Source organism: Erinaceus europaeus, chromosome 4, assembly GCF_950295315.1.
Source record: "Erinaceus europaeus chromosome 4, mEriEur2.1, whole genome shotgun sequence".
Taxonomy (NCBI): Eukaryota; Metazoa; Chordata; class Mammalia; order Eulipotyphla; family Erinaceidae; genus Erinaceus; species Erinaceus europaeus.
The window spans coordinates 82,617,366-82,642,881 of NC_080165.1; the positions used below are offsets into that span (position 1 = coordinate 82,617,366).

At 40.1% G+C, this 25,516-nt stretch overlaps 1 protein-coding gene across 1 annotated transcript in view; it reads left to right on the forward strand.

The window, feature by feature from the left end:
• The first annotated feature begins 3,326 nt into the window (after nt 1–3,326).
• Nucleotides 3,327–25,516, forward strand: part of LGSN (lengsin, lens protein with glutamine synthetase domain) — an 81,241-nt gene continuing 59,051 nt past the window's right edge. Inside the window, 1 exon segment of the mRNA XM_060190824.1 lies at nt 3,327–3,414. Coding sequence (XP_060046807.1) covers nt 3,327–3,414 — 88 coding nt within the window.

Below are 25,516 nucleotides of genomic sequence, written 5' to 3' on the forward strand. Positions count from 1 at the left end.
CACAGGCTAGGAGAATTCCTGTGGAGGCGAGGTGGTCAGCTGCAGCATTACCTTCAGACAGGGGACCAGGAAAAGGGCTGTGGGAATGAAGGTGTTGAACATACAGTGGCTGAGTTCGAGAACAGAGCATAGAGGCAATTTGGATTAAGAAGGGAGAAAGTGGGTTGTCATCAATCCTCACATAAGAACGAGCAAGACATGGAAATAAGTTAACAGTATACACTGTCAGAAAAAAGATTGAAAGGTTCTGGTACAGCTTTTATGGCTTGGAAAATAGCATAGAGTTCCTTGTACTGAGGGGAGTTATCAGGAAACTCATTAAGGAGAGACCTGGGACATTGTTTATCTGGATAATATATAAGGGCAGCAGCTCTCTTCTTGCCATGAGTAAAGATGTGGGACCAGAGGGGTTGGGATCTCGAGAGAAAAGTTTAGGTACTAGTAGAGGCAAAAGAGGTAAAGAGGCTGTCAATTTATTAGAAGGAAAATAATTATCTAATTGTCCTGGAAAACCCATTAAGCTTATGGCCAAATGAGAATGGTGGTGTATGAGCCACTCTATATCTGTGAGAGAAAAAGGTAGAATAATTGAATCTGGCTCTTTTCATAAGACCTGGGTAGACCTGCTTTGCCCTTGGTGAACCATTGACACTTACGGCATCAATCTCGGTAAGAAGTCTTTGAACTCCCCTTACTGGTGTATTTGAGAATGCCATGCTTCTGCCACAGTGCCCCCACCACCATGGGGATAGAGTTAAAGATTTGAAGATTTACCAGAGAGGATTGGGAGAATCCAATGAGGTGCATGTCCTGGAAAGCCTGGTTAACCCTTTCCAGTTCCAAGAAGACTTCAGGGGTTAACATACACTTTGAGGAGAGCTGTTTGTTTCCTTTTAACAGACCAAACAGCAGTTGGAGTCAGCTAGTGGAGAGATAAAGATACTGCCTAAGCCAATTTAAATTTCCAAGAAAACTTTGCAAAGAAGCAAGAGTGATATTAGAAGGACAAGTAACAGAATGTTTTCTCTGAGCCTAAGAAAGATATTGGAGGAATTAGCTGTACCTTCTCAGGAGCTATATTAAGCCCATTTTTCTTTAAGGCAAGGATAAGAAAATCACATAGGGCAAAGAGATCTGTATCTAATTTTCTCCATATTAAGACATCATCCATATAATGAAAAACCTTAAAGCCCTTATGAATATATGGAAAAAGGGAAAATTTAACAGCCTCTTGACAAATAGGACTATTGACCATACCATGGGGAGGTACCACTTCTATTTTTGAAAATATTTTTTTTAAGTACCACCTCTATTTTGAAAATCTATTTTTCAGGGCTGGTGTTATTAATAGAAGGAACAGAGAAGGAATAAACATTTACAATCTTGTGGGTGCAAGGGAATAGAGAAAAACACTCCTGTATATCAATAGCTATGATTGGAATTCCTGTGGGAATTGCAGAAGCAAGAGGTAAACCCCTTTGGGGGAGCCCCAAACCTGCATGGTTTTATTAACTGCACAGAGATCTTGGAGAAGGCACCATTTTCCCAAGCACTTTTTAATCACAAAGACAGGAGTATTCCATGGGCACCAGGAATGATGAATGTGTCCCAAGGACAACTGCTCTTGGACCAGCTCTATTAAAATTTCTAGCTTATCCCTAGGCAAAGGCCACTACTCCACCCAGATAGGCTCATTAGAAAGCCAATCTAAGTGGAGAGTTCTGTTACGAACAGTGGCAGTTAATATTGGTGGTGCTGGTCGGATCTAGAAGTCTCATGGGATTGAGTGTGACTCCCTACAGAGGCGTCTGAGGATATTACCACATCAAGAGATTCCAGCAAATCTCTGCCAAATAAATTGGTGCTAATATCAGCTATCAAGGGATGAAAGTGTCTGATAGTCCCATCCGGGTCTTCCCACACAAGCGAATCTCGTGTGAGGAAAGGTTGTTTGTGTCAATCCTCCCATGTCATGTTGACATGGTCCTGGAAGGAGTTTCCAACTCTGGAGAACCTCTTCTTGCTTTAAAATTGTCTTTTCTGCTCTAGTATCAATCAATCACTAAACAGAAATTTTACCAATCCTTACTGTCATAGTAGGGTGACCCCTTTCTAAAACAGGGGTGGTCCACAAAATCTCAGGCTCTGAGTCCATGCCATTTGCTTGCTCTAGCTGGATATTTTTATGCTGTGAGTTCCCACATTTCGCTCACTCCTCCTGCTCACACTCTGTTATTGTTACATGGTATGGTAGGTGGAGCGATGGGTTGGGTCCCTGGCTGGGCTCTTATTTATGGAAGAAAGGGACAGCATCAAGTGGGTGACCCGCTTAACTCCCTCTAGAAGGCAGGGCTGAGAGATGCCCCATGCCTAGTTTAAATCCCTGTTTAAATCTAAATTTGGCAGGGGTGTGCCATTTTTATGAAACTTATATCAACAATCTTTCCTCAAATGAAAACCTTTCTGGCATCTAGGACAAGGCATTCAGGGCCTCTGGTTCTCTGACTGGAAGTGGGGTCGTGGTTTATTTTCTGAACATTAGTTACGCCAATGCCCTTGGCTGCCCTTTTGCTTATCTAGGGTGACTGCAAAGGCATGTGTCATAATGGTTGTCTGATAAGAGCTTGATCCAATCTCCTGTGTTGTTATAATCCAGGTGTCTGGGTGTGAGGCATGACATGGTTTGGGAGGTTGTGCAGTGGATAAAGCACTCTTTTCTCAAGCATGAGGTCCCAAGTTCAATCCCCAGCAGTACATGTACCAGAGTGATATCTAGTTCTTTCTCTCTCTCCTCCTATCTTTCTCACGAATAAATAAATCTTAAAAAAAAAGACTGAGGCATGCCTAATGGATGTCAGGAAGTATGCCATCCCAGACAATAGAACACAGGAGGAGAAAACAGGTGTCAGGATCATGAATCTTTCTCTCCAAATTTGATTGGTCCCTGGTAATCAATTTAGCTATGGATTCACCAGGTTGTTGGCAAAGGGAGAGAATGGGAGATGAGACCACTCCTATGGGGAGTGTTAACCGCTCCCATGCTTGTAATGCACAGAGGCATACCTGATCAAAATAGCCAGAGGAAAATTCCCATCTGCTTGCTGAAGTCCTGTCTCCCAGTGTCCCACCCCAAAAAGGGCCTCAAAGTCCCGGTTAGGCTGGTTATGACTATTCCTGCGGGATTGTTGCAGGCATTTGTCCCTGAAAATTGCTTGCCATTGAAGGAAGAGCAGGCCTAAGAGTGTAGTGTGAGCTACATCCCTCCAGTCTTGGGGGGTATTATGGTTCTGGAGAAGGCCTTGTAAAATGGATATTGTCCATGGAGCATGAACTCCATCCTTAATTACCTGCCGAAGTTTTGTAAGATCTGTGGAGGAATACGGGTACCACGTCTGAGGTCTCTGTCTATTGGAGGTAATGTTTACAGAGAATGTGTGTACTTGCTCCAGAGAAAAAGCTCTGTACTGAAGCTGGCAAAGATATTCTGTGTCCTATAGTGGCATGGTGGCAGTAGAAGGGGCTGCAGAAGCGGTGGTGGCAGCCGGACACGTGTATGCCAAAAAGGGGGCCTCTGGGCAAAATGCAGAGGGATTAGGGTGGATAAGTATCAGGGCAGGCTTTGCTTTCTCTAGAAAGCATATATGGTGCTGGGTAGGTGGAATGACCATCTCCTTTACCTCTTGGATTGCAGCTTCAAGGTCCCTTAGCCTTTTGGGAGGGGGCCCTGCATATCTCCTGAAAGCTGTGACCATGGTCAAGAGGATCCAAGGTGCTGTCCAGAGCAAAATTTCCCAGAGATAGAAAATCTGTCTCATGAAAAAAGAGTAGAGGGTTTGGTAAACCTCTTCATAAGGAGGAAAGTCAGGAGAAAAGGAACTGCAGTGCCTTCAGTAAACACGAGGCTGCAGAGAGCCAAGCACCTATACACTTATCTGGGGGCTGAGTGGGGTAGGTCCCATGTTGGTGTGCCAGATGCCAGGCTTGCATCACAGGAGAGAGACCAGGAACTCTTGGTGTGTGGTAATACAATTCTTTATTCATGTGGGAGCCCCAGAGTTAGGTGTGAGCACAGCGGGTTAAGCCATGTGGCACCAAACCACAATGGCCACCTCCTGCTCTGAATGCCAGCCCTTCTCCAGGTTGGGACATGGGAGAGAAAAGAGAACGAAACCAGGAACAGAAGTGGGATTTATAGGGCAAAACAGGAAGTGGCAAGTCGGGAACGGAGATGACTGGGAAAGGGGGTGGAGAAAAGAAAGAGCTGGAAGGTAGAAAGCTTCCATAGCAATGGTTGCTAGGGTTTTACCTGGCAGGATTAATGTACCCTTCAGGCAGGGTGGGTCTTGAGTTAGTAAGAAGATAGATCAAAGGAATGGGTGGGGAATCTTTTAGGCAAAACAATTATTATGTAAATAAGCCATACTATCAGCAATGGAGCAGGGGGAGAGCAGGTGGCTGGCTTAATGTCCTGTTGGACTTTCATGCTTGAGGCTCTAAGGTCCCATATTCAATCCCCTCCACCACTCTAAGCCAGAGCTGCAAAGTGCTCTTAAAAAAAAAACAACAACAAAAAACGAAGAATTTTAACAACTTCTGACTCACTAAATGAGGCTATTTACTGAAAGTTCTTATGACTACACAGTATGTATCAACCCACTGCTCCCCATTTGTTAAAGTTTGAAATTATAACAAAAGTCATAGAAATTTTATGGATGTTTAGCACTTTTATATTTTTATGATAGAGTAAATAAGATACCACTAGTTTTAAGTGTGTACAGGTGAACTTGATATATTTTAGTATATCAATTAAAGGACAATTATTGTACCTAGAACAACCTTTATTAGAATCGTCAAAAAGTTAATGCAATAAAACTCAAGGTTAACTTAGACCCCATTAAAATCCTATTAGTATTTCTTCCCCAATTTAAGTCCAGACCCCATGGACCTAATATTGGTTTGGATACAACAAATGTCACTGAACACTTCAACAGCTGGGAGAATGTTCAGGCTTGTCAGATAAAGAAGTAATGACAGGAAGAAAAAAAAGGGGGGGACTACAAAAGCTGGATAAGGGCAAAAGACTGTGGAAATAATTGTGAAAGCATGGTAAAAGCATAGGGAAATGTTGGACATTAAGCCAGGCCCCTACTCCACTCCCCCCCCTTCATTGCTGATACTGTGGCCTATTTACATAATCATTATTTTGCCTGAAAGATTCCCCACCCATTCCTTTGATCTATCTTCTTTCTACCTTGAGACCCACCCTGCCTGCAGGGTACATTAATCCTGCTAGGTAAAATCCTAGCAACCGTTGCTCTTTCTTTTCTCCACCTCATTTCCCAGCCATCTCCGTTTGTGACTTGCCACTTCTGGTTTTGCCCTATAAAGCCCACTTCTGTTCCTGGTTTCACTCTCTTTTCTCTCCCGTGTCCCAACCTGGAGGTCCCACATGAATAAGGAATTGTATTACCATGCTGTCAAGAGTTCCTGGTCTCTCTCCCTTGATGCAAGCCTGGCAAAAGTCCTTTTGCATAACTATTATCTTGTCTCCCACTCCTCTTTTTCTTGTTTTTAAAAACATTTATCTAATTTTTGAGAGAGAGAAGAAACAAAGAGAATGAGAATGAGTATCTCTCTGACACATGATGCAAAAATAGAATATCCCATGCTTGCAAATCCAGATTTCTACCACTGCAACACTACCTCCATTAATAAAACTTTTCATTTTCTATAGCATGTTTGCTTAATTAAATCATACTAATTTCTTGTTTCTTTATGTTACAGTATTTTTTTCTGATACAACACACAAACACCAATACCAATAGACATGAGTTGTGAACCATTGAGATGACTACCCATCATGCTTTATGATCGCCCACAGTGGAAACCAAAATTTTCAAAATAGCTTGGACTTAATTATTTTAGAATCTAACAGCTTCCTAATTTTTTTCTTGTATGCTTTTATTTTGCATGCAGATTAAAATTATCTGTTTTGTAGAAAAAATGTTTATAAGCTATCTAAATGCAATCAGAAGATAAGACCTGTCTTGATTTCTGCCTTTATTATGTAGCATGCAAATTGATGCAATATTGTGTACACTTTGTAACTCATTATTTAAAAATATTTGTTTTATTATTATTATTTTTATTATCTTTATTTATTTACTGGATAGAGGCAGCCAGAAATCGAGAAGGAAGAGGGTGACAGAAAAGGAGAGAGACAGACACCTGCAATACCACTTCACCATTTGTGAAGCTTTCCCCCTGCAGGTGAGGACCAGGGGCTCTAACCCAGGTTCTTATGCATTGTAACGTGTGCTCACCCGGCCCCTATTTTATTATTTAACTATATAGAGACAATAGCACTACTCACTAAAGCCTGGCTTATGGTGGTGCTGGGAGTTGAACCTGAGATCCCAGAGCCTCAGTGTTTGCATAGCCATTATGCTATCTCCTCAGCCCTTGTAACCCATTCTTAATATAAGGTCCCTCTGAAATAATTTTTAAACAATCTTGAAAAGGGGTAAATAATATATATAACTTTCTGAAATAAACCATCTCTTTAGGGAACACTTAGGAGTTTTTCATATAATAGAGAGAAAGCACTTGAATCTAAGTCATCATAAAATTTTGGTTAAAAATGACATAAGATATTATCTATTTTTTGGCAGTGCATATTTAATTCTCATAATGGAAGTATAAGGTGACATTCTTTTCCTAGATAATAAATTCAGTCTCTCATATATCATTCAATCATTCAACATTCAACATTCAACAAGGTATATTGATCTCTTATTATGGAAAAGATAGTGTTCCAAGTGCTTGAGTTAAAGATTAGAATCTAAGCCCTTTAGGGAATTTTTTTAATGTGTTTGATAGTGCCTCACTCATGCATAATACCACCACTTTCAGACCAGATTTGAAACACACACACACACACACACACACACACACACACACACACACACACACACACACGCCAGAGCACTGCAGCATCTCCTGGTATGGTGGTGTACACATATGGTGGGAGTTTGAACATGGGCTTCAAGTATGACATGACATGTATCCTACCTAGTGAGCTGTTGTCTGGCCCAAGAAACTCTTTTTTTGCTTTAAAATTCTAAATTAAGCAATATTGTTTTAAAGCTTTCTATAGGCTTTAGGTGTACAGAATCATAACTCAAATTTCATAAACGTAATATTATAACCACTTAAAATCTAGTGTTCAGCCAGCACTACAAAATTTTTCCCTCCTATTTTCTGTCATTTTATATTTATAATTGAAGTATTTCAGACCCTTTAGGAAAGTATTAACTTGGAGGGAGATGTAAAGACAAGTAAAATATAATGCAATATGATAAGATTTATAGACAGTTGTGAAGGCCAGAGGATGAAGTGCATAAATATACATGAAGACTTTAAATAAAACCTCTGATAGAATAATAAAAGGAAGGAAAAATAAAATAAACAAAAATTCATAAAATCACGTTCTTGAGAAAGTATCAATACAGTCATTTTCTCTCGTCCAGTGCTTATATTTATTAAAGTTATACATGAAGAGTTAAAATAAATATTATCTTTATTTATTTATTGGATAGAAGCAGCCAGAAATTGAGAGGAAGGGCAAGATAGAGAGGGAGAAATTCAGAGAGACACCTGCAGCTCTGCTTCACCACTTGTGAAGCTTTTTACCTGCAGGTGGGGACCAGAGTCTTGAACCCAAGTCCTTGTGCATTGTAACATGTGCACTCAACCAGGTGTGCCACCATCTGGCCCTAAAGTTATATATGCTAAACAATTAGCAAAATAAAATATATTTTTGCTTCCCTTTCCAAGGCAACCAATTTTAATTTTTCTCTTTTTTTTTTAAATGATTTTGTTTATTTACTTATTTATTAATGGTAAAGATAGGAGAAGGAGAAAGAGCCAGACATCATTCTGGTACATTTGTTGCTGGGGACTGAACTCAGGGTTTTATGCTTGAGAATACAATGCTTTATCCACTGTGCTATTTCCTACCTAAATTAATTAATTTCTTTACCTAAATCTTTTTGTTTTCTGCATCTCTAGAAATTGTACATAATGAATAAATTATCATTATTTTATATATACATTACAATTTTATGTTTCTGATACTAATTATTAGCTTCTCACATTAGATAAATGAAGATTTAGCTCTCTTTCCCTTTCCTCATGAATTTATATGTATATTTTTCACTTCTTTAATTCTCTTAACAAAATAATATTGTAATATTATTCAGTATTTATATTATTAAATAATATTCAGTATTTACACTATTATGATTCTACTACATTATTTACAGTTGAGCCATATAGTATTATTACATGATTATTTTTCCTTCCCATATAATTTTTTGGCTTCCATGGAGTTAATAATTATTTTTATTTCCATTAGTAACCATATAAGCATTACAAATTCAATTTTATGTCTCAAATATACAGGTACAAAAAGTATTCTACTAACTTATTTATGATAAATATTTTGGGTCCTTTATCTTGAAAATATCTAGCAGTACTTTTCTCTTCCCTGTGGAATCAAATGTTATTTCTAGGAAGGTAATGTCAGAGCTGAGTTGAATTCTCACATGTTTCTGGTGTTTGAGAATTGCTCTCTAATTTGGGGAAAGACACACACATTCACACAGGAACTGGGTTCAGGTCACACCTCACCGGCTGTCCTGAAATTTCATTTTATCTATCAATTTTCTCATTTTTAGTAAATATAGTTATACTCTTAGGACAATAAGGCAAATCTATTAAAGTAGCTGATATTGAGGTTTGGAGTGCACAAACAATCTATAATGAGGAAGAGTTGGGGGTGGTGCTGGCACACTCAGTAGAGCACATATGTTAAAATGTTCAAGGAGTCAGGTTCAAGCCCCTGTGCCCACATGCAAGGGAGATTTCATAAGTAAAACAGTGCTGCAAGTGTCTCTCACTTTTCCTCTTTCTGACCCCCTGCCCTCTCAGTTTTTCTCTGTGTTTATCTAAAAAGTAGCTAAAGTATAATTATTTTTGAAAACTAATGAGGGTGGTCTAGAAGGTACTGCAGCGGATAAAGCATTGGACTCTCAAGCGTAAGGTCCTGAGTTCCATTCCCAGCAGCACATGTACCAGAGTGATGTCTGGTTCTTTCTCTCCTATCTCTTTCATAAATAAATAAATATTAAATATAATGAGGTAAAGTTAAAGACAGTTTAATTAGAGATTAAAGACCCTAGGATACAGGCCCAGTGAGTGCATTAGAATTAGAAAAATTCTAATTGAAAAGCTTATTACTAGAAATGAGAATCTCTGACTTAATAGCTCTCTGATGTATGATGTGCAGTTTGTGCAATTATATAAATAAGAATACATTTGTATATAGCTTGGAAAAGTATTAGAAATGAAACATAATTCTAATATTTGTTTATATGATTTATTTGTCAGACATGTACAATTTCATGATTTATAATATAATAAATTTCCAATTTATCTTGAATATTAGAGTTAAAAATTATTTTTCATTTGGAGGATCAAGATAAAAGGGATTGGCTATTAGATGCAAATGTTGTATTTTACATAAACAGCAATTGTCTGGAAAATTTGGCTGTTACTTCATCTTGATTTGATAAAATAAGTGGATGAGTGATCAGAGTTTACAGTCATGGATGGGGAGGAATTATGTGAAAGTCAAATGAGTTAATAACTATAGAAGCCCACTTTAGCTTTTCTAATTTTAAGAGAGAAAAAAAAGCTTTTTAGATACTAAGTATTTTAATTGTTAAAGAGAACAAATTTGGCAGCAGTTCCATAGAAGTTATAAACAGTATATTTGAGAGCTATATTATGATTTGATTACAGAGTATCAACTGAGAAGATGATGAGGTTCAGAAGTAGAAGAGAGACAAAGAAAAAAAAGAGAGACACCAAATAATGTGATTATAGTAATAACTATCTATTGTCTTCTTAACCCTAAGACAGCAGGAACCTCCCGCTTCCTCTATAAAGCCTTTATTTCCCCCAGTTCTCAAACCTCTAGGGTGGGGTTCACTTTCCTGCATGCTTCTCATACCAAAATTCATACCAAATACTATTGCATCTGCTGATCCCAACCTAATCAATGCAAGGAGTACCACATCAACATGCTTCACTTCAGACTGTGTCCAGAGACTTCAGGCGTGAAATGCCAACCCTTCAGCTTCATTACTCGAGTGAGACTTTTCCTTTCATAGTATTCTCTAATTCCATTCCAGGAGGTTTAATTCCTAACAAAGTTCCAAAACCTAGATATAGACCAGGTCGTGTGAGATAGAGCATATGTTCACATGTATCCATAAATTAGGGCAAAATATATACCTGAAAGCAAAAGTACATAATAGTCTGCAGTGAGTCAGTATCAAGTTCATAATGAAATAGTATCTAGTTAGACTTAGATACCCTCCTCACCTACTTCCTATTACAGTTCTCGCACTCACTCCAAAGCTAACCTTATCAAAGCAAGGACTACAAAAGCTGAATAAGAGCAAGAGACTGGCATACTTTAATGATGACTCTTTAGTCACTATCAGGCTGCCCCATCAGCTGAGGCCCTATTCAGGGGAGTCCTGAGATTCCCAAACAGGCTTGATGGGGCCAGACCTTGAATAAAATCCCTCTCTCCATTGTTACCGGTCACCTCTATGAGGAACAACAAAATAGATCCCTTTCTGCCCCCCATAGGACCTTGCCCTTAACTTGGATCAACAATGATAGAGAATATTCCATCCTCTGAAGGGTGGATGGACAACACACTCTATGCTACACCTGAGGAAAGTGGGTCTATATTGGGGCAGCTTGGAATGTTCCTATTCATAACTACAGAATGTGAGTTCAGATCTAGAGGGATGCAGAGGTCACATAGGCTCCTAAGCTGAATATGGGCTCCAGACCAAATCAAATTGATGAGGATTACAGTCAACAATATTTATACCCCTTTCCCATATTAGGGAGCTACTCTCTTCCCTGATCCAGCTTTCTGTTCCTTTTCCAGCCATGACATCATCTCCCCAGACAATAACTTGGATCCACCTGTCTATCAGATTTCAGGCTCAGGAAAAAAAATAACTACTATAGCCACAGGCCCTTTGGAATATAAAATATGCCTACTAGCTATCTACAAAATGGAGGACCCCCCCCCCCAGCTTTTCATCCTCACTATTCCAGCCTTTAGGTCCATGATTGGTCAATGGTTAGTTTGGCTTTGTATGTTAACTCTCTTTCAGCCACCAGGTTCCAGATGCTAGCATGATGCCAACCAAGCCTGAACAGACTGGACAGACCCTGGACAGATAACCCCACCAATGTGTCCTAGAGCTCCGCTTCCCCAGATCCCTGTCCTACTAGGGAAAGAGAGAGGCAGGCTGGGAGTATGGATCGACCAGTCAATGCCCATGTTCAGCCGGGATGCAATTACAGAAGCCAGACCTTCCACCTTCTGCGTCCCACAGTGACCTTGGGTCCATACTCCCAGAAGGTTAAAGAACAGGAAAGCTATCAGGGGAGGGGATGGGATATGGAGAGCTGGTGGTGGGAATTGTGTGGAGTTGTGTTTCCTTTTTATAAATAAAATTTTTAAAAAAAGAGACAAAGAAAGAGGTAAGTGAAAAGATGAACATAGAAACAGGAAAACAGTAGAATTGACTGCAACAAACATGAATAAATGATTAAGAAAATGCAGACGTTGAATAAAAGTCAGGCCTGGCTGGGAGATTGGAATGTTAACCTTGATTTCCTTCAGCCTTCAAGTCCTGGGAAGAAATGGTTGGAGAAGGAAGCTATTCATTGGTATGTGAAAAAGACTTTGTAAGTGATCTATCAAGTCCTGGGAAGGAATTGTTGGAGAAGGAGGCTATTCACTGGTATGTGAAAAAGACTTTGTAAGTGATCTAATTTCTAACTCCTATGTTTTTCATATCAAGTTGCATTTGTTAAGGAAACCAAGTGATTCCCTTTGAGACAGCATTCCCTATTTCCTTGGATTGAGTTAAGATTGTTTCTGGGACCACATAGGGGTAACCTGTAGATGATTTCATGTTCACTGTGACCAACTAAAAATGTGCTGGGGTTGTCACAAATTGACATTTGGAAGACTGGAAAGGTTAAAGAAAGATATACACCAAAAGCCCAGAATTAATTTAGAAGCTAGAAGGAACCCTAGAAAGAAAAATGAGAATTACAAATGAGGGACTCTTTACTACTGATAGAAATCTGGGTCACATACAGCTGTTTTTTTTTTTTTTTTTCCAGTCGTGCTTTTGTCTATGGACTTTGATAGAACGGTTGTCTAATAAATATTTCATCATCTGAGTGTTACAATAGATTTTGTTCCAGAATATAATTGTTATGTAACAAAAATTCAGTGGGTTAAAAAAAAGAAAGTCCATCAACACAGTTTTAAGCTTTTTATGCCCTTTGTTTGTGGGAAGTCAGGCATAAATGAGCATTTGTCATTCGACTGTTCTAGTGCACTGTGCCTTGGGCATTACACATCAGATTGTGGTGTTTAGTTTTTGTTTTTGTTTTTGTTTTTTTTTACCTGCTGGAGCCCTCTGGAAAGAGTCTCAATGGAATTCATCATCAGCAGTGTTTGTTGCAGGTATATATATAAATACATGTTGAATGCATTTGCTGGGTGACAGTGTGGTTCTAATATCATCTTAAATAAAAGTGTGCTGAAATGAATGATGAAGGGGACCTTCTGAAGGAGGTATGAAGCTAGTAGTTAAGATGTTGTTTGCCAAAATGACATCAAAGCTTTTTATTATTCTACATCAACTATATGAGTGTCAGGTGTGAATAAAGGCAGCAAGATTGTACTTGTTTTATTATTTACTTTAGAGAAATTTATAAAGACACTCTCTTCTATTCTAAAGAATTAATTTTTATTTTTTAAAGATTTTTTTAAAGTTTTTTCTTCTTTTTTTATTGGGCAATTAATGTTTTACATTCAACAGTAAGTACAATAGTTTGTACATGCATAACATTCCCCAGTTTACCATATAATAATACAACTCCCACTAGGTCCTCTGAATCCTTCTTGGACCTGTTTTAAAAAATGTTTTATTTGTTTATTAATGAGGGGGTAGGAGGAAAGAAAGATCCAGACATAACTCTAGTACATGTGTTGCCAGGGATTGAACTTGGGACCTCATAGCTTGAGAGTCCAACACTTTATCCACTGCGCCACCTCCTGGACCACCAGAATGAGTTTTTAAATATAATAAAAACTAAATTCATAACTTTCATTTGAAAAGCTCACTTAGTTTGATTAATTATTTAACATAATTTCATCAGGCACTATATTTTAGGAACTCAAGCCTTTTTAAAAAATATATGCCTGTTTTGGTTTTTATTGAGCCCACAGTTTGCTTTGTTAACAGTCTTTGTCTTATTCTAATAAAAATGTGTTGAGGTTAAAAAAAAAAACTAACCATTTTTAAATTATGTTATAAATACACAGTATTTTAAATAGTGAATCCTACTCATCTGCTCTAGAATATGTTAAAATAGTTGTCAGCATGTAGTATCTTTCATTAATTTTTAACATTGTGTGCATTCCTCTTCTTGTATTACTGACAGACCATTGTGATAGAATGTGGCCTTTGTTTAGTTAGAAAATTTAAAAATATGATACAAGAAGCACAATACTTTATGTAAGGCACAGACCAATGCACTGTTTCTGAAATAGTTACTTATAGAAAAATCTCATGCTAGCTCTTCAATGTAGTGGAAAAGTCAGCTAAAAACATCAAGAAGAATGAGATCAACACTACATATAATGAATGAATGTAACCAGTGTGCTTTGGGGTGGGAGACAGAACAAAGCTGTTTCTCCATGGAGAAACTGGATTACTCTATGTGAAGAAGAAACCGAGAAGTTGTGGCCTATTCAGTAGGGTTCTGCCACTTCAAAAGTATCTGCTGATGGATTTGTGTTAGAGAATGAATTCATCTGAGAGAAATGATGATAGTTAGCTAGTGATGCTAACTCTGGGAAAGTAAAGGTAATTAATATGCATATCATTAACCTAAAAAATATTTTTTTCTGAGGCTCCAGCAGTAGTGCAGCACATTGAGTGAAGTGCAAGGACCGGCTTAAGGAGTCTGGTTCTAGCTCCGGGCTCCCCACATGCGGGGGGGGGGGTGTCACTTTATGGGCAGTGAAGCTGGTCTGTAGATGTCTATCTTTCCTCCTGTCTTCCCCTCCTCTCTCGATTTCTGTCTGTCGTGTCCAACGACAACATCAATGGAAACAATAACAGTAATGACAACAAGGGGCAGCAACAAAGACAACTGTAATGGGGAAAAAATAGCCCTCAGGAGCAGTGGATTCGTAGTGCAGGCACTGAGTCCCAGCAATAACCCTGGAGGCAAAAAAAAAATGCTTTAGTGCCTGAGGCTTCTAGGTTCCAAGAGCTATCTCCTGCACCACCATAAACCAGAGTTAAGTGGTGCTCTGATAAAAAGCAAATGATAATAATAAATAGTTTATTTAAGAAAAAAGATTTATTTTAATTTTTCTCCAGGTTTATTTCTGGGGCTTGGTGCCTGCATTACAAATCCACTGCTCCTGGAGGACATTTTTCCCAATTTGTTGCCCTTACTATTATTGTTGTCATTTATGTTGTTGGATAGGATTGAGAGAAATTGATAGAGGAGGGGGAGAGAAAGACAGACACCTGAAGACCTGCTTCACTGCCTTGCAGTTGGGGAGCTGGAGCTGGAAACGCATTCCTTAAGCTGGTCCTTGCACTTAGTGCCATGTGCGCTTAACCCGCTGCGCTACTGCCCGACCCCTCCAAAGTATTTTTGTATAATCATTACATTATCTTCTCCAATCCCAAAATCAATTTATTTTTCTTTTACATTCTTATCATCTCCTTGGCTTTACTACTCCAGCCCACCTATTTAGACATAAAGCAGAAAAGGGAGAGATAAAAATACTAGAATACTGAGGCTTCTTACAGTGTAGTAGATGACTGCACACAAAACTGGGTCATGAGTTTGACAAACCATATTGGAAAAAATATACATTATATTGGAAAAAACATTCTGGGGTTCTGTGGATGCTGGGGAGCAGAGTTTTGTTTGAGTCTCATCATTGAGAAATACACTTCATAGAACCGTCAGTTGTGAGAGAAAAGAGAGGATGTGGAGTGGCAGATACCTGGAATGCACCTTACGTGAGGTTCTGATGCATGCTCTGCCAAAAGTCTCCTTGGGATCTTTCTGCCCAATCTCCTACATGGGCTGCTTTGTCCTCTCATTTATTGGTATGTATGCATACAGCTATATTAAGTATAAGCATCTTAAGGTATATATAAACATATTAATGGTATGCAAATTTGAGTGTTATCTCTTCTAGTGTGCAGGTCACTTTTTATCAGACTTGTGTCAGATTCTGTAAATACTGACCTTACTCGAAGAAAGTATGTATGATTTAAGGATATCAGGTAAGGCCTCTATTATTTGACCTGTTACCTGTATATCTGTTTTTTTTTTTTCAATTTTTTATTATCTGGATAGAGACAGCCAGAAATTGAGAGGAAGGGAGAGATAGAGAGTGAGAGAAGGGGGCAGGGGTAGATAGCAGAATGGTTATGCAAAAAGTCTCCTGTGCCTGAGGCTCCAAAGACACAGGTTCAATCTACCACACCACCATAAGCCAGAGCTGAGTAGTGCTCTGGTTTAAAAAAATAGAGAGAGAGAAAGAGAGACTTGCAGCCCCACTTCACTACTTGTGAAGCTTTGCCCCTGCAGGTGGGAGCTGGGGACTTGAACCTGTGCGTTGTAACATATGCACTCAACCAGGTGTGCCACCACTGGTCCCCATGTCAGTCTGCCTTTACCTTGATGTTAGCCAAGCACTATGGAGGCTGGAGACAGAACTACAGAGATATCAAAGAATTTCTGACATGTCTAGTATAATACATAGCTCTTAGTAAAAGCAATTCAGCAAAGAAATAACAGGTGTTATAATTCAGTTATCTTTTAAGAAATCAGGGGTTCTCCAATACAGTATTCACGTGAATTATCTGGCTTGCTCTAATAAGTCTGATTTCTAACTAGCTAACTTCTGGGAGTCATTTATACATCTCCCGAGCCTTTAACAGGACCAAATCTTCCTGTTAATTTAGCCAAAGATTCCAGGTGATCTGGGTTTTGTGAAATTCCTTAAGAGTAGCTATTACTTCAGGCTCAACTGAGACCAAATTGCACATTTTAAATAGAATATATATATATACATATATATATAAAGTATATATATTTTCATATATAGTATTTATTTTTTCAGTCTGAGACATAACTGTTAAAAGTTCCCTGGTAATTGGGATCAAACATCATATTTACAGATGTAACAAGGGTAAACCTTAGTGTCTACTTGACACAAATATTTATTAAAATACTCTCCCAGTGTACTTTTGCATAAGGTAATACAGAAAAGGAATGACTATGGGAGGAGGCAGGAAGATGGTATGTGACATACTTTTTCTAGTTAACTAGCCTGGAAAATGTTTGTTTGTTTATTCCCTCACCAGTTGTTCTGGTAACACGAGCAGCAGCAGCCTGAGCTTAAATACCACAGCACAGCAGCCAAACTAAAATTTGAAGGATTCAGACCATCTCCCTCTCTCCTACCATCTCCCTCTCTCCTACCATCTCCCTCTCTCTCTCAGATGGTGTGAACAAAAATTCCCAGTGAAAATGCAGTTATTAGAGTTAGATTTTCTACTTTCCAAAAAATTTTTTTAAATTGTTTTTTATGTTTATTTTTTAATATTGATTTGCTTGCTAATGAGAAAAAGTGATAGAACTAGAGAATCACTCTAGCATGTTAGATGGGATATTGGGGGGGGGGTTTGAACTCAGGACCTCATACTTTTTTTTTTTTGTAAGAAAGCTTTTTCCACAAGTGTTATGGCTCAGACTCTATGCCTACCCAACTACTCCAGTGCTCCTGGCAGTTAACATTTTTTTTCTTTTTTTTAAAAAAATTTTTAAAAAAATTTATTTTATTTATTCCCTTTTGTTGCCCTTGTTGTTTTATTGTTGTAGTTATTATTGTTGTTGTCATTGTTGGATAGGACAGAGAGAAATGGAGAGAGGAGGGGAAGACAGAGAGGAGGAGAGAAAGATAGACACCTGCAGACCTGCTTCACCGCCTGTGAAGCGACTCCCCTGCAGGTGGGGAGCCGGGGTTCGAACCGGGATCCTTATGCCGGTCCTTGTGCTACATTTTTTTTCTTACAGAGGCACAAAGACATAGAGAAGGAGAGAAAAACAGAGACACAACACTGTCCAACTGTTTTTTTCATTTTTGTTTGATAAAAGGTAAGAGACAGAGAGAAGTAGATAGAGATAAAGAGAAGGAGATATAGTTATAGTGTTGCTCCATTATCCTTGAAGCTTTCTCTCTACAGATATGGACCAGGAACTTGAACTCCCTGTCATGTAATATGTGCCCTACTGGGTGTGCCACTGTCCAGTCCCTTATGAGAATCCAAAGCTTTATCTACTGTGTCAACTTTGCCAACTTTTTCTTTTCTTTCATTTTTTAATATTTATTTATTTTCCCTTTTGTTGCCCTTTTTAAAATTGTTGTTGTTATTGATGGTGTCATTGTTAGGACAGAGAAATGGAGAGAGGATGGGAAGACAGAGAGAGAGGGAGTGAAAGATAGACACCTGCAGACCTGCTTCACCGCCTGCAAAGTGACTCCCCTGTAGGTAGGGAGCCAGGGGCTCGAACCAGGATCCTTATGCTGGTCCTTGCACTTTGCTCCACCTGCACTTAACCTGCTGCACAACTGCCCGACACCCTCTTCCTTTTTCTTTAATTGAGACACAACAGCATTGAAGCTTCCTTCAGAGTCATTTGATTTTATTTTCATTTTTTATAGTTTTTTAAAAATTGGATAGAGACAGAGAGAAATTGAAAGGACAGGGGGAGAGAGACAGAGAGACACCTGCAGCCCTGCTTCACTGCTTATGAAGTGCTCCTCTTCAGATGGGGATCAGGGGCTTGAACCTGGGTCCTTGTGCCACCATCTGGTCCTCCTTCAGTGTCATTTTACTTCCACTTGGTATACTGGGGACTTTCAAAAAACTGAATTGCACATGGTTAAGCATGCATCCTCCCAAGTGAGCTACATGAGTCAGGTGAGAAATCACACTCACCCCCCCAATATTTCTCCCTTAATATTTTTACTGAGATTTGCTGTTCAAAACAGCGTAAAGTCCTATGTTCAGCCAAATTCTAAGAAGTGTGCATATAATCCAGATCATTGACATTATTTCTAAAAATAGATATGGGTGTATGAAGTTGCAAAATTGAGGCCAGTGACAACATATCATAATAATGAAAACTTTCAATTTTTGATAGAGAAACTGAAAGGAAAGGGGGCAATAGAAACATGGAGGGGAGAGAACAAGAGGCACCTGCAGCTCTGCTTCACCACTATTGAAGCTTTCTCTCTGCAGGTGGGGACTGGGAGCTTGAACGTGCATTCTTTCTCAAGGTAACGTGTGCACTCTCTGGGATGTGCCACCCCTCAGACACATAATTAAAAAATTGTCTTTGTGTGATACTGGACTGTCAAGCAAGTTGGTTAGAATCTATTCTCTGCCATATAGATGTGTATGATCTTTTATTAGTTATTTAATAAAATTGACAAGATTGTGGGATAAAAGCATACAGTTCCATAAATTTTCCATATTTAATAAAATTGACAAGATTGTGGGATAAAAGCAAACAGTTCCATAAATTTTCCATTGGAAGCTTTCTTATTCTTTGTCCCTCTGGGAGTATTGACCAAATTTCTTTATGGGATGCAGAAGGTGGAAGGTCTGGCTTCTGTAATTGCTTCTCCACTGGATATAGGCATTGACAGGTCAATCCATACCCCCATCCTGTTTCTATCTTTCTCTAGTAGAGTGATAGAGTTCCAGAACACATTGGTGAGGATGTCTGCTCAGGTAAGTCAGGTTGGCATTATGGTAACATCTGAAAATTGGTGGCTGAAAACCATTAAGATATAAAGCAGAACAAATTGTTTAATAATCATGAACCTTATGACAAGAATATAGCAGATGAGATTTGGAGTCTTCATGTTGGAAGAAGCTAGGAATATATTCCAAGGGACCCATGACTTAATATAAGATATTTAAAGATGGATATAAAAAAGACATGCATCCACATCACAAAAAGGCATCCTGGTCTGTGGCTTGTTTCTTTTTTCAAAAAAAACTTTAAAAATATTTATTTACTTATTTATTCCCTTTGGTTGCCCTTGCTGTTTTACTTTATTGTTGTAGTTATTATTGTTGTCGTTGTTGGATAGGACAGAGAGAAATGGAGACAGCAGGGGAAGACGGAGAGGGGGAGAGAAAGATAGACACCTGCAAACCTTCTTCACCACTTATGAAGCAATTCCCCTGCAGGTGGGGAGTTGGGGGCTGTAGGTTGGGGCCAGGTGTCGGGCTGCACCTCGGAGAAGAGAGAGAGAGGAGGTCCGGAGCAAGTGGGGTACACAAATCTTTATTATAGGATGGGGGGGTGGCTCAGGCCACGTGGAGTCAGCCGACAATGGCCATCCCCACTACGTCACCACCGGGCAAGAAGGAGAGGGTGCTGAGAGAGAGCCAAGAGAGAGCACGAGGGGGGAAGTGAGAGAGCTTTTATTGGGCAACAACCAGGGGTGACGTGTAGGGGCAGGATTGGTTGAAGGGGGCACTGCTAGGATTTCGCGGGGCGTGGTAAAACCTGGGGGCAGAGACTGCATCAAAATAATTCCTCAGCATCATCTCCTCCTTTCCCTTTATATCTAAATGGACACAGTAAAGAAATATGGAATGGAGCAGGCTTAAATGTTTTTAAGGAATTCCATGCTAAGGTGGGAAGATGTAGGACTTTCTGTGGAGGAGGGAAGGCTTAAATGGCCTCCAACCTTGTGAGATTTATGTGTCCCCCTGTGCTCAACCCCTCTTTAGAGAGAGAGACTTACCTGGAGGGACTCATATCATAGGTTTAAGTGCAGCCTGCTCAACCATCTCCTCACAATATCTCTACATCTTTTTTTTTTTAATCTTTCTATCTAGTCATTGCATAATATGGTTCAAAGTCTGTAAAAGACTATCTATGACAGAAGAACAATGGTGTAGGGGTGAGCAGAAACCTTTTGGGCATAAACCTACATGATAGTAGTAAAAGCCAGTGTGATGTCAAGGGAGGGACTGGTATGTAAAGGAATGTTCCCTGTTTGGGGGGGAGGGGCAAGAGTACATAATGAGGGGGAGGTGGGAGGGCATGACCCACCAGAGGGGCTATTTGGCAGTGTATAGTCCTCAAGGCAACAGTCTGTAAAGTCTATGAACTACTCAGGATCAGTCTATGAAAAATCAGCAGCGTGAAGGGAAATAAGCTGCTTTAAAATTGTGTAAAGTGTCTATAGGGTGTGCCGGCAAGTCTGATACAAGTCTCAGTCCAAAGTAGATGGCTAGGGGAAGAAATGGCAGGGGATGAAATGCTACATGTGGAAAGTCAGCCACTGGAATTCTGCTTTTCTGTAGATAGCCAGCTGGAACCGCCAACACGTGACAGGCAAATCAGAAGCAGGAACGGCAAGCAGGCATTAAGAAAGTTCTGTCCTTGGAGTCTGTGTATCAGGTTCTTCAGATCGCGTTAAGTGACATCTAGGGTTTCAGGGGGTGTGCCACTGTAGTTGTGCTGTCTAGTGGGTGATGTCAGGGGTTCAGATGGTTTTTCCTGGGATTCCTGTGAAAGAAACACAAACAATGTGCTTCTCGTGGTTAACTTGAACTTGTAACAAGTTAGAGTTTACTCTAGTTGATATCTCGATGATTATAATTGGTTTAAATATCTTTATGATTTTATTTAAAGGTCATCTAATGTGACCTCCTGTAGCAGTCTCTACAGCAGGATCTTGAGACGAATTTCAGTTAAAATATGTATTTTGAATTTTAACTATTTTAACTTTGGACTGTAAACAGACTCAAATTACTTAGAGAGTTAACACATTTTTGTGAAAATTATTTTAACATTTACAGTGCCAGATTGATGCCAGATCTGTTGTGGATTAAGTTCCACAAAATAGTTTACAGGGCACTTTTGGGGGCCCTCCAAAAGTGTCCTGTATAGAGAATTTATATTTTAGTTTTGGGAATGTATTGTCAAGTTAAACATTTAGACTTTTACCTTAAATAGTTACCTTAGCAAATTAATTTTTACCTTGCCTGGTAATAATGTAGCTGTGCGGTTACACTTTTGACCATTAAGTTGTTACCAAACTTGAGACATACCCATAAACATTTAGTTATAACACACTGGATGAAAAAAACAAACTTCCGTTATAAAAACATATCATTTTAAAAACAAATTTATATCTGTCATTAGTCACACAGTTTAACACTAAACACTTACATATATGCCAAAACTATATATAAAAATCAAAAAGGGAGAAAAACAAAAATGTTGGAATGTTTCTGGATGTCTCCAGAAACTTTGGCTGCATCCAGCATTTTTATATAAAGTCAACTACCTTTTAGAGTACTCTGAGCAGATGGGTCATGCAAAAAAAATTTTTGGTCATTCAACACACTCATGCACAAAACACAACTGGCCAGTTATAACATAAAACATTCAGGGAAAGGGTAGAAGAGAGGTCTCTGTGAGCCAGATTTTGTAGGTTCTGCCATGTTGTATTATGGGTCCTGGGATGTATCCTGAATCTAGTCCTCTTGTAGTATTTCTTGTTCTTCAGGGATAACAGCGTCATCCTGTGGTTATATTTGGACATGGCGGGCAGGAACCCAGACAGGTTCAGAGTAATTTTGAGGGAAAATGCATGCGAAACCCCTCCCCATGGTCAGTAGGGGGACAGGCCCTTTCAAAATTTTATCGAGTGGGTCTTTCCATTTGACCTTAATAGATGGGAGGGTAGATGGTATTTGCCAGTGAAGAATAATAGGAAGTAGGTCCGAATTGTTGTAAATATTAAAGAGATTTAATGTAGTTAAGGCTTTTGCTACCTGGATATTGGGGGGATATGTTCCTGCTTTATCTTTATTTAATTGAGCCTTAAGCATTTGATGGGCCCTCTCGACAATGCCTTGTCCCTGTAGATTGTAGGGAATGCCCGTGGTATGAGTAATATTCCAGAGGGAACAAAAATCTTTAAAGTGTTTGCTGGTAAACATAGATGGATTGTCTGTTTTCAGAAAAAATGGCATACCCATAAAGGCAAAACAAGAGAGCATGTGGCTTACTAGCTTTTTAGAGCTTTCTCCTGTCTGAGCTGTTGCCCACATAAATTTAGAAAAGGTATCAATTGAGACAAACACATTTTTGTTTGCCAAAGTTTGCTATGTGAGTGACATCGACTTGCCAAATAGCATTAGCTTTAAGCCTCGGGGGTTAACCCCAAGAGTCTGAATAGCAGGTGTTTTTATGAGACTTGCAAAAGAAGAGCATGTAGCGAGGATATCTTTTAACTGTGGTAAAGGAACATCAGGAAATCAAGCTCGAAGGCCTTTAGGATTAACATGGGTTAGAGAATGAAAATTAGCAGGATCAGAGACAGAGACTGGGAAAGTTCCTGTGGAGGCAAGGCGGTCAGCAACAGCATTCCCTTTGGACAGGGAACCAGGAAGAGGGCTGTGGGAATGAAGGTGTTGAATATACAGTGGTTGGGTTCGAGAAGAGAGCATAGAGGCAATTTGAATCAAGAGAGGGGAAAGTGGGTTGTCATCAATTTTCACATAAGAACGAGCAAGACAAGGAAGTAAGTTAACAGTATAGACACTGTCAGAAAAAAGGTTGAAGGATTCTGGTACAGCTTTTAATGCAAGGAAAACAGCATAAAGTTCTTTGTACTGAGGGGAATTCTCAGGAAGCTCAGTAAAGAGAGGTTTAGGAGATTTTTTGTCTGGGTAATATATAAGGGCAGCTGCTCCCCTTTTTCCACCATCAGTGTAGACTGTAGGAGCAGAGGAAATGGGATCTCAAGAGAAAAGTATAGGTGCTAGTAGAGGCAGAAGAGGTAAAGGAGCTATCAATTTATTAGAAGGACAATGGTTATCTATTTGTCCTGGAAACCCCAGGAAGCTTATGGCAAAGCGGGAATGATGGCATATGAGCCACTCTGTATCTGTGAGAGAAAAGGGCAGAATAATTAAATCCGGTTCTTTCCCTAAGACCTGCACAGACCTATTTCTCCCTTGGTGAACCATGAATGCTAATGCGTCTATCTCAGTGAGGAGTCTTGGAGCTCTGCCTACTGGCATGTGAAGCCACTCGAGAACCCCATGGTTTTGCCACAATGCCCCTACTACTGTGGGGGTGGAGTTAAAGATTAGAAGGTTTACCGGAGAGGAGGGGTAGAATCGAACAAGGTGCATGTCCTGGAGGGCCTGGTTAACCCTTTCCAGTGCCAAGGAGGCCTTGGGAGTTGTTGTATAGCCAGATGTTGTAGTGCGCAGGCCGCAGAGAAGAGAGAGAGAGAGGGTCCGGAGCGAAGAGGAAACACAAATCTTTATTCGCGCTGGCACCTCAGAGTTGGGTGTTAGAGAAGCAGGTTGGGCCACGTGGAGGTAGAGAAAATGGCTGCCTCACGCAGTAACCTTTCCTGCGTCTGAACACCAGAGTGGAGTGCCAGCAAGAGAGAGAGGTGCGGAAGAAGAAAGGCTTTTATAGGAGTAGCTTTCATGAGAATGGGAAGGGGGAGGAGTAACCATAGCATTCCAGATATCGCAGGGATATAGACAATGTCCTGAGGGCACAACATGGCTGAACAGGCACTCTGAGAATGTCCCAACTCTCCCGGGAACTAGCAGTAGCCTGAGGGGACAACATGGCAGATGTGACTGCATTGGCACAATTTCCCAGCATCTCCCTCTTTCCTTTTATCTAATGCCCAGGGCAACAGTGTGTAAAGTCTATGAACTACTCAGGGCCAGTCTATGAAAAACCAGCAACATGGAGGGAAGGAAGCTGCTGTAAAATTGTCTAAAGTGTCCAAAGGGTATACCAGCAAGTCCGATAGAAGCCTCAGTCCAAAGTAGGTGACTAGGGAGAGAAATGGCAGGGGATGAAATGCTGCATGAGAAAGGTCAGCCTCTGGAATTCTGCTTTTCTTTAGATTGTGAGCTGGAAACGCCAAAACGTGACAGGTCAAAGCAAAAGCAGGAAAGGCAGACAGGCAGTATAAAGGTTCTGTCCTTGGAGTCTGCAAATCAGATTCTTCAGATCGCGTCAGGTGACATCTAGGGTTTTGGGGGGTGTGCCACTGTAGTCGTGCCATCTAGTGGGTGATGTCAGGGTGTGCAGGGGTCCAGATGTTTTTTTTTCTGGGATTCCTGTGGAAGAAACATAAACAATCTGCTTCTCATGGTTAGCAGGGCATCTGATTTGAATGCTTTATCGAAAAAGAGGTTTGGTGCCTTGACCAACTGAGTATTGGGGGATGTATCTTTCCTATTCATTTATGATTATATTTTATATTATTTGTCATGGTAGTCAACCGTTTATCTGGAAGGTCCTGGGTGATTCATGGGGAAAAAGACCTTATCTTTCAACAAAGACTCTAAGGTGTAGGGTGTAGGGAAGCGGGAACTATCTTATCCCTTTTTTTTTTGTATCTTGCCTTTTGTTGCCCTAGTTGTTCTTGTTGTAATTATATTGTTGTTATTGCTGATATTGTGGTTGTTGGATAAAACAGAGAGAAGTGGAGAGAGGAGGGAAAGACAGAGGGAGAGAAAGATACCTGTAGACCTGCTTCACCGCCTGTGAAGTGATTCCCCTGCAGGTGAGGAGCTGGGGGTTCAAACTGGGATCCTCAAGCCAGTTCTTGCACTTAGCGCCACCTGCGCTAAACCCGCTGCGCCACCGCCCAATTTCCAGGAACTATCTTTTAACATAAACTCTATGGCCATGCCAATAGCAACCTTGAGGGCGCATGTGGCTCCCCACATGTCCCCCTGTCTTATATCATGTTTTGATGTTTGGCGGACTTTGTTTTGTGGCAGGGTGGACTGTGCCTGTCTTAGGTTGGGGATCAGCCTTCCGTCTTACCCGTCATTGGAACACCTGGTTATTTTTGCCCAGTAGTACCAGATGCCCTGTCTTAGGTTGACTGGATAGTGCTAGTTTCCTCTTACCCGTCATTGGCTAGCCAGCCCTCTACATGGTGGATGTTCTGATGGAGGGGGGCAAATCCTCCACAGCAACTCAATATTCTGCCATGCCCAGCCTATGATAGTGAGTTTGTATAGGTTGCATCTTTATGGCATCAATCTGTTGCCGCAAAAGGCCATGAGCTTGTTAAAAATTATAGGACTGTGGTCCGGGGGGTGGTGCAGTGACTAAAGCCTTGGACTCTTAAGCATGAGGTCCTGAGTTCGATCCCTGGCAGCACATGTACCAGAGTGAGTCTGGTTCTTTCTCTCTTTCTCATTAATAA